We start from the raw sequence: 9,884 nt of genomic DNA on the forward strand, positions 1-9,884 counted from the left end.
AAAATTAAAACATTAATTCAAAGTATAAACAATGTCAGATACACAACACCTGAGATTATTCTCTGTGTGTATATACATATACATACACATATTACATAATATGTGTATGTATTTATGTCTGTATGTTGTTTTTATTAGGTGTTATCAAGTCAATTCCAATTCACTGCAACCCTATGTAGAACAGAGCTAAACACTTCATGGTCCTGCACCATCCTCACAATTGTTGTTATACTTTGGTGCATTGTGGCAGCCACTGTATCAGTCCATATCATTGAGGATCTTCCTCTTTTTCTCCCACACCCTACTTTACCAGGCATGATGTCCTTCTCCACGAACTTATCCATCCTGATAACATGTCCATAGTATGTGCAATATAATCTCACTGATTTTGCTTCTAACGAACATTCCGGTTGTACTTCTTCCAAGACAGATTTGTTTGAATTGTGTGTGTGTATATACATATATATTCTTTTAAAAAGCTAAATAAGCTTCTAGCCAGTTTTATAACACAGAAATATTTCTTTAGGACCTGGAAGCCATTTCTCTGACTAGTAACCATCAAGGAAGATACTACTCCTGTATTGCAGATTCTGTGGGAGGGTTGTTGCTCTTGTTCTTGTTAATTGTCATAGAGTAGATTTCTATTAATTTCAATACAATGTATGCAGAGTGAAACTGCTCCATATGGTTTCAGAAGCCTTACACGTTCAGAAGCAGACCACCAGGATTAACTTCTGAGGTGCTTCTGGTGAGGGTAGGGGTCTAATTTAGCATGGTTTTTTGCTTGAAGTTACAAAATTGTCATAAAGATATGAGAAGTAGGGGCAGGACCAAGATGGCCGAATAGGTAGATGCTCCCAGCCAGCCCTCTTACAACAAAGACCCAAAAAAAAAACAAGTGAAACTAGTATATTTATGACAAGCTAGAAGTCCTGAACATCAAAGGCAAAGTCAGAAAAATTAACTAATTGGCAGGGGAAGAAGAGACGGTTCAGAAGTGGAGAGGAGTTACCGGACCTGAATCACTGGGAGCCCTCAGCCACCATTCCCAGGAGTGGCTGCGGTGGGCTGGTAGTAGTGCTTGGCTACAGTTTCTGCAGGGAAAAGCAGTCAGCCATGCAGACTACTCACACCTCCAGAACCACAGAAAAATGGAGCTCTCGGCAAAAGCTAAATACTTGCGTGTATTTTACCGAGCCCCCAGCCCCCAAGCTGACTTCAGCAGCTGTTGATTTCCCTGTGGCTAAGATAGGCCCTGTTAAGTGCCTAGAGCCATCCTTCAGGCCTTGGAGAAGGAATAAAGTTGCAACTGGGGGAAAAGATAATTTGCTAGCTCCATTTTTTATTAACTGGGGGAGCTCAGGGCAGAAGGGGCTCCTGTCCAGGCACAGATGGTCTGTGGACTTTGAGTACCTTTCCCCCCTGTATGCACCTCTGAGGACCTATTTCAGGAGAATAGGCCCTTGTTGGCAGAGCAAGTGCTTCAGCTGTGTGGTGGAGTCTTGGCTGTTTGATGTTTGACAGTGCTTTGCATATTAAACAGGGTCCTCACCTACCCACATCAGGGGCCTAAGAGCTCGTGGCTCCATTCAGGTCACCCAGCCACCCATGACAAGGGTTCAAGGAAAACAAGTACCTCCCAGTCCTTACAACCAAAAATATTGGGTGCCCATGGTCTGTCTGCAGAAACCACCCACCTGTACACTCTAGGGAAGAGGGAAACACTTTCCTCAGAGACACTTGGGGGAAGATTCTCAGCCCCCTGCCTTGTTCACAGCATGACCCCTGCTGCAACCAGATACTGGTATCTACTCCAATCGGGCCTGACCCTCTAAGACTGTAGCACAGATCCTGTAGCACATACTTGATGATCAGCTACCTGAACGCCTGAGCTGAATCCATACAAGAAAAGTGAATGGACTCCTAGACTGACATTCCTGATAACCTCTCTAGCATTCTGTGGACAGAACATCAAGCTCCAACGGTGAAATTAATCAAGCTAGCTCACTCAAGCAACCCATTTGGGCATATCAAAACCAAACAAAGCAAGAGGCTATGATATAGTGAGCAAACACAAAATAAACTAATACAATAATTTATAGATGGCTTGGAGACAACAGTCAATATCAAGTCACATAAAGAAACAGACCATGATCACCTCAACAAGCTCTCAAAACAAAGAATCAAGGGATCTTCTAGATAATAGTGCCTTCCTGGAATTACCAGAGGCAGAATACAAAAGATTAGTAAACAGAACCCTTCAAGACATCAGGAGGGAAATCTGGCAATGTGCAGAACAAGCCAAAGGACACACAGATAAAGCAGTGGAGGAAATTAAAAAGGTTATTCAGGAACATAATGAAAAATTTAATAAGCTGGAAAAATCCATAGACAGACAGCAATCAGAAATTGGGAAGATTAACAATAAAATTACAGAATTAGACAACTCGATAGAAAGTCAGAGGAGCAGAATTGAGCAAGTGGGAGGCAGAATTTGCAAACTCGAAGATAAAGCACTTGGCACTAATATATTTGAAGAAAAATCAGATAAAAGAATTTTAAAAATGAAGAAACCTTAAGCATTATGTGGAACTCTATCAAGAGATACAACCTACAAACGATTGGAGTACCAGAACAGGGAGGAACAACAGAAAATACAGAAAGAATTGTTGAAGATTTGTTGGCATAAAACTTCCCTGATACCAGGAAAGATGAGAAGATATCTGTCCAAGATGCTCATCAAAATCCACATAAAGTAGATTTTAAAAGAAAGTCACCAAGACATATTATAATCAAACTTGCCAAAACCAAAGGTAAACAGAAAACTTTAAAAGCAGCCAGGGATAAATGAAAAGGCACCTACAAAGGAGGGTCAATAAGAATAAGCTCAGACGACTCAGCAGAAACCATGCAGGCAAGAAGGCAACGGGATAACTTATATAAAGCATTGACAGAAAAAAATTGCCAGCCAAGAATCTTATATCCAGCAAAACTGTCTCTCAGATATGAAGGTGAAATCAGGACACTTCCAGATAAACAGAAGTTTAAGGAATTCTTAAAAACCAAATCAAAATTGCAAGAAATATTAAAGGGAGTTCTTTGGCTAGAAAATCAATATATCAGGTATCAACCCAAGACTAGGACACTGGTCAGAGCAATCAGATGTCAACCCAGTCAGGGAAATCAGAAATATAAATCAAGATATAAAAACACTTGAAAAAGGGAAACAGCGATGTTATTATGCAAAAGAAGAGAACATTATAACAATAAAGAGGGACTAAGAAATGTAGTTACAGGTATTTCAGGTGGAGAAGACAAGGCAACACAAAGAAATAAAAGTTAGGTTTAAATTTAGAAAAATTAGGGTAAATATTAAGGTAACCACAAAGGAGACAAACTATTCTACACATCAAAATAAAATACAAGAAAAAAAATAGAGACTCATCAGAAACAAAATCAACAACAATGAATATAAGGAAAAGACAATATATAATGATATACTACTCAGCACAAAAAATTAAGTGGGAAAAAGAAACTGTCAACAATGCTCAAAAAAAGACATCAAAATGACAACACTAAATTCATACCTATCCATAATTACACTGAATGTAAATGGACTAAATGCACCAATAAAGAGAAGAGAATGGCAGAATGGATTAGAAAATATGATCCATCTACATGGTGCCTATAAAAGACATACCTTACACTTAGAGACACAAACAAACTAAAACTCAAAGGGTGGAAAAAAAATTAACAAACAAACAACAATCAAAAAAGAGCAGGAGTGGCATTATTAATTTCTGACAAAATAGACTTTAAAGGTAAATCCATCATAAAGGAATATATACACATGCATGTTTGTTGCAGCACTGCTTACAATAGCAAAAATGTGGAAGCAACCAAGGTGCCCATTAATGGAAGAAGGGATAAATTATGGTATATTCACACAATGGAATACTACACATTGATAAAGAACAGTGATGAATCTGTGAAACATTTCATAACATGGAGGAATCTGGAAGGCATTATGCTGAGTGAAATAAGTCAGTTGCAAAGGGACAAATATTGTATAAAACCATTATTATAAGAACTGGAGAAATAGTTTAAACAGAGGAGAAAATATTCTTTGATAGTTATGAGAGGGGGGAGGGAAAGGAGTATTTAATAATTAGATAGTAGATAAGAACTACTTTCAGTGAAGGGAAAGATAACACACAATACAGGAGAGGTCAGCACAACTGGATTAAACCAAAAGCAAAGAAGTTTTCTGAATAAACTGAATGCTTCGAAAGCCAGCATAGCAGGGGTGGGGGCTTGAGAACCATGGCTTCAGGGAACATCTAAGTCAATTAGCATAATAAAATCTATTAAGAAAACTTTCAGCATCCCACTTTGAGAATGGCGTCTGGGGTCTTAAACGCTAGCAAGCGACCTTCTAAGATGCATCAATTGGTCTCAACCCACCTGGAGCAAAAGAGAATGAAGAACACCAAGGTCACAAGGTAATTATGAGCCGAAGAGACAGAAAGGGCCACATAAACCAGAGACTACATCAGCCTGAGATCAGAAGAACTAGATGGTGCCCAGCTACAACCAATGATTGCCCTGATAGCGAACACAACAGAGAACCCCTGAGGGAGCAGGGGAGCAGTGGGATGCAGACCCCAAATTCTTGTAAAAAGGCCAGGCTTAATGCTCTGCCTGAAACTAGAAGGACCCCAGTTGTCATGGACCCCAGACCTTCTGTTAGCCCAAGACAGGAACCATTCCCAAGGCCAACTCTTCAGACAGGGATTGGACTGGACAATAGGATAGAAAAAGATGCTAGTGAAGAATGAGCTTCTTGGGTCTACTAGACACTTGAGACTATGTTGACATCTCCTATCTGGAAGGAAGATGAGAAGGCAGAGGGGGTCATAAGCTGACAGAATGGACAGAGAAAGAGAGTGGAGGGAAGGAGTGTGCGGTCTCATTAGGGGGAGAGCAATTAGGACTTTACAGAAAGATGTATATAAATTTCTGTATGAGAGACTGATTTGATTTGTAAACTTTCACTTAAAGCACAATAAAAATTAGAAAAAGGTATGAGAGGTATTTTTCCTTTTAATAAAGGTAGTTAGCAAACACAACTGACTACCCCACTTACTAGATAAATTTAAGATGAACTATGTGTGAAAAACGGTACTATTTTGTCCTTCTTTTTGATTGATGGGGATACCTGTGTCCTGGAACAAAGATGAAATGGACTTTAACGGTACTATTTTGTCCTTCTTTTTGATTGATGGGGATACCTGTGTCCTGGAACAAAGATGAAATGGACTTTATCAGGGACAAATGCCTTTAAGGATCAGTATTTCAAACTTGTGTTTATTTACAATTTTAAACTAATGTGACCCTTCATTTCCATCATAAAAATGAAATGCAAGATAAACTAAGAAGCCAAATAAGTAACAATAAATATAACATTAAGAAAGTCTGGGAAGGCTAGGAGTTTGAAAAATTGGGATATCATTCACAGAAACACAGTGTTTGTGTGTCAAACAACGTGGTGGTATAGAAAATACCAGTAGTATGGTAAAGTAGATGGTGACCAATTTGGAGATAGGGTGTATTGTCGAAGTTATAGAATAAAAGCAATTTCAAACCTTCTAAGGCCTTACAATATATAGAGAGAAGGAAATAATTCAAGATAGCTCCTTCAGGAAAAATAAAGAAGATTTAATAACTCAGAAAATCTTTTCTAGTCAAACATGGTAAAAAATGTAATAACGTAGCACTCTCTAGTCAATTCCAACTCATGACTACACCATGTATTACAGAGTAGAACTGCTCCATAGGGTTTTCTAGGTTGTAAGATTTACAGAAGCAGATAATCAAGCCTTTCTCCTGACCTGTCCATGGGTGGGTTCCAACAGCTAATCTCTAGGTTAGTAGTCAAACGCCAACTGTTTGTACCACCCAGGGACCTAAATATATTTAATACTTTCTACCAACTCCAGTGAAAATAGTTGTTGTCTCAAGATGTTCTGTAATAGTTTATGAGGAATTGTCCTTGATCTGTGAGAAATAATGTTTTGATAAATTAGCATTTTGTGCTCTGGGGATGTCTGGTGAAGAGGAAACATTGCCATCAGAAATATCTTGGCCTTATTGTAGAAAATATTTATGTCTAATAGAGCCACGATTTGAAAGCGCACTCACTTGAATGTACTGAATACTTCTTTGCATACATATGTGTGAATTTCAGTGGTAATGTCTCGCTCTGCCTTCTTGTGCGTTTCTCTTAAGTCTGCTTTTCTTCCTTCTATGAAAGACAATTTCAGAATTTTCTAGGAGGCTTTGAAGTCATAATCCCAAGGCCCAAGGCCAGACAGAGATTATGACTTGGGTTCATTTTCAGTGCAGTCCCTTAGGAGCCCAGTAGTTTCAAACCCAATTCTCTGGGGCAGGCATAATTGGACTCTCTAGTTCCCATCCTTGCTGGAGATAGGTTTTATATTGACCAAGCAATCTAAGTGAGTCCTAACCATAATTTCTTTGTTTAGAGGTAAGGGGAAAGGTTTGAACTGACATTATTTGGTAAATATTGTGCATTCCCCATGACTCTGCAGAAGTAAAACAGACTACTGACCAACAGTGATATCTTTGATGGGAATTTCTCGGGATTCAAGTCATTCAGTAATCATTGGATGGAAAACTTTCATGTTGTTTTTCATATTTAGTAATTCCCATTATCTCTTACAACTGCAAGATAATAAAGATAAGGGTCTTCCATGGGAGTGAAAAGTTGAAGTTAGGAGAGGACATTGGCTGAGAGGAGCCACTCAAAACAGACACCACGGGAGGAAGCAGGGAACTAAGAGCCCTGAAGGAGTGTCTTAGGCATCCTCTTCATACTGTCAGAGGACTTTGATAAGCAAGCTTCTCTGGACTCTTAATGATCTTTAAGTAGATGTATTTATCACTATTTGTGTCTTATGCTTTCCCCAATTATTCTGAATTCAATCAGGGGTATAATTTTTTTTTTTTTTGTCATTCCATCCTACTTTCCCTTCTTCTTACTTTCCATTCAATCTTCTGTGCTTCATCCCTCTTTTTTCTGTATTCATCCCAGTTTTTTTCCTCCAATTTTCTTGTCTTTCCTCATTTTGTCTGATTTTCTTTGTTTGAAAATGAACTATCAAAGGATAGGGCCAAGGGCCACTGGATAGCATTCAAGGTAAGTTTACAGATCTTATTATTTCATCCTGACCTGGGAGAGCTAGACCCGTAATCAGTTTACTTTCTTCAAAACCCTTTATTTCAACTTTTTCTATCTATGTTGTGTGGTCTCCTTGAACACAGGAAATGGGGAAAACCTCAAGTTCTCTTTGTTCTCTTAGTTTAACCATGATCTGAGTAACAAAGGAAAGCATGCTCTTCTAATATGAAATTTTTTTTTTCCTCTGAGCTTATCCTCTGCTTGCCCAATCTGCTTATTCCTGTGTTACTTTAAAGTTTGTGTGAAAAGATTTCTCTCTCTGATTAATGAATTAATGAGAAATACCTATTCATTTTGGAAGCAAATTTTCAAATTTGAGTTCCTGTAAAAATTACTATCAAATGAAACATACTTAAGGCATCTTGCATGCAATGTATCATTCATTATGTGTATAAGGTTTTTATATTTTGTATTTCTTTAAGACAGTGTGGCTGCATTTAGACAAGTAGCTGCAAGTGTCTGTTTTTGCATTTTTTTTTATGTTTGTCCTCAACTTCATAATTTGGGAAGTCTTAATATTTTATATTAATCTAGTTTTCAGATTTTGTTCATGAAAAAAATTATTGTAACAATGGGTATACAGAATTTCAGAGCAAGATATATACAATCTCCTGGCATTGGTTATGCTATTAATCTACATAAAAGATGTGACCCTTGGATTCTAATTGTATCCAGGGTCAGAAATCTTTCTTTTGTTTTTTTCATAGACCTATAAGGAGCAATATCGTTGCCTTCTCTTGCACTCTACCTAGAAATAATTGTTTAAAGTTATTCCTATGTTTGTTTTGTTCTTTTAATTTTATTTATTCATTTTTAGGAATGAACTGTATCTTCTCTTATAGCCAAATTCAGAATGGCTCATCAAAACACGACGATGTTCCATCCATCCACGTTTTTTCTTTTAGGCATCCCAGGACTTGAGACTGCCCATGTCTGGGTTTCTTTGCCCTTCTGTTTTGTTTACATTATGGCTCTTATTGGCAACGCCACCATTTTGATAGTCATATGGACTGAGAAAACACTCCGGGATCCAATGTTCTTCTTCCTGGCTATATTGTCAGCCATAGATGTGGCTCTCTCCACATCCTCAGTGCCCCGAATGTTGGGTATCTTCTGGTTTGATGCTCATGAGATTGGCTTTGGAGCTTGTGTGGCCCAGATGGTTCTGATACATACCTTCTCAGGAATGGAGTCTGCAGTCCTACTGGCTATGGCCTTTGACCGCTATGTGGCCATCTGTGAACCACTCCACTATACAACCATCCTGACAATATGGGTGCTAGCAGGACTTGGACTGGGTATCACATTGCGTGCAGCTGTGCTCACACTACCCTTTAGCTACCTAATTCACCGTTTGCCCTTTTGTGAGGCCCACATTATTGCCCACACCTATTGTGAGCACATGGGAATTGCCAAGTTGGCTTGTGCAGATATACAAATCAATGCCATTTATGGGCTCTTTGTTGCTTCCTTCCTTGTCTTTGATCTCATACTGGTTGGAATCTCCTATGGCTATATCATCCAGGCTGTATTCCGCCTCAAATCTCAAGATGCCCGTTTCAAAACACTGAGTACTTGTGGGTCTCATGCTGCAGTCATGTTTGTTTTTTATACACCCGCCATCTTCTCCTTCCTCACTCACAGGTTTGGCCAAAAAATACCCCCTTATATCCACATCCTTGTTGCCAACATCTATGTGGTTATCCCACCTGCACTCAACCCTGTTATTTATGGGATAAGGACCAAGCAAATCAGAGAGTACGTGATCCGAGTATTTACTAGCAAGTACACTCCTTGATCTTTATGGATGAGATTCTGTATGTGATGACAGTATTTACTCCACCTCCATAGCAATACTTTGACAAGGAGTTGACAGTTTATTTGACCATATGAGAAAATACTGAGAGGGACTTCCAAATGAAGTGATCAAATAATTCAAGCCCATGAAAACTCTTGCCAATTAAAGTCTTTTGGTAAGTTTTCTTTTAGTTTACTGAGTGGTTGTAGCCTCTGACTGTGGTAGTCCATTATTCTTGAGGAAGAAAAATGCAGGAGATTTGCGGATAAGCTCCTATAATTAACGTCTTGGAATTTCTCTGATTAGACATGGTTCACACACAACAGAATTCTGTATGAAATTCCTGTTGATAGGTCTATCACAATTCTCACTTTTCAACACTAATATTCTTTTAAAAGTTCATTTTCTTTTTTTCCCTCCCAAATCTCAAGAAATCTGTACTATCACATTGCCTCTGTTTTACCACATGAAGATAATCATGGAAAAAATACCTAAATTTTTTAATGAAAAACAACACCTCCCACCATCCCCCCAAAACAATAAGTTGATGATTTAAGAAGTAAATGCAAGTATGCTTCTAGGGAAATCTAGAATTAAGGAGAAGATGGGAGAGTAAAATATTTTAACTTAAAGAAAAGAAAACTGATGTTATAATAGAGTGGCCCTTTGACAGATGACAGATAAAAAGCCAGTGAGTAAATTATTTCCCCTTTCCTCCCCAAAAAGCATTAATCCTGAGACACAAGTGTCTAAAAAATGATAACATTAGATAAAGCATGTAGTCTAATTTTTCAGCACCCATCTCTATAATATATTCTTATCAAA

General features: G+C 38.3%; 1 protein-coding gene across 1 annotated transcript; it reads left to right on the forward strand.

The window, feature by feature from the left end:
• Positions 1-8,114: 8,114 nt before the first annotated feature.
• On the forward strand, positions 8,115-9,059 carry LOC126079949 (olfactory receptor 52J3-like). The gene has a single exon (XM_049891299.1). The coding sequence runs from the start codon at positions 8,115-8,117 to the stop codon at positions 9,057-9,059; it is 945 nt and encodes a 314-aa protein (XP_049747256.1).
• The last annotated feature ends 825 nt before the right edge of the window (positions 9,060-9,884 follow it).

This window comes from Elephas maximus, chromosome 7 (genome assembly GCF_024166365.1).
Source record: "Elephas maximus indicus isolate mEleMax1 chromosome 7, mEleMax1 primary haplotype, whole genome shotgun sequence".
NCBI classification, from domain to species: Eukaryota; Metazoa; Chordata; class Mammalia; order Proboscidea; family Elephantidae; genus Elephas; species Elephas maximus.

Excerpts from the sequence above, each read along its gene's own strand:
- LOC126079949 (XM_049891299.1), top strand. The coding sequence starts at position 8,115 with ATGGCTCATCAAAACACGACGATGTTCCATCCATCCACGTTTTTTCTT.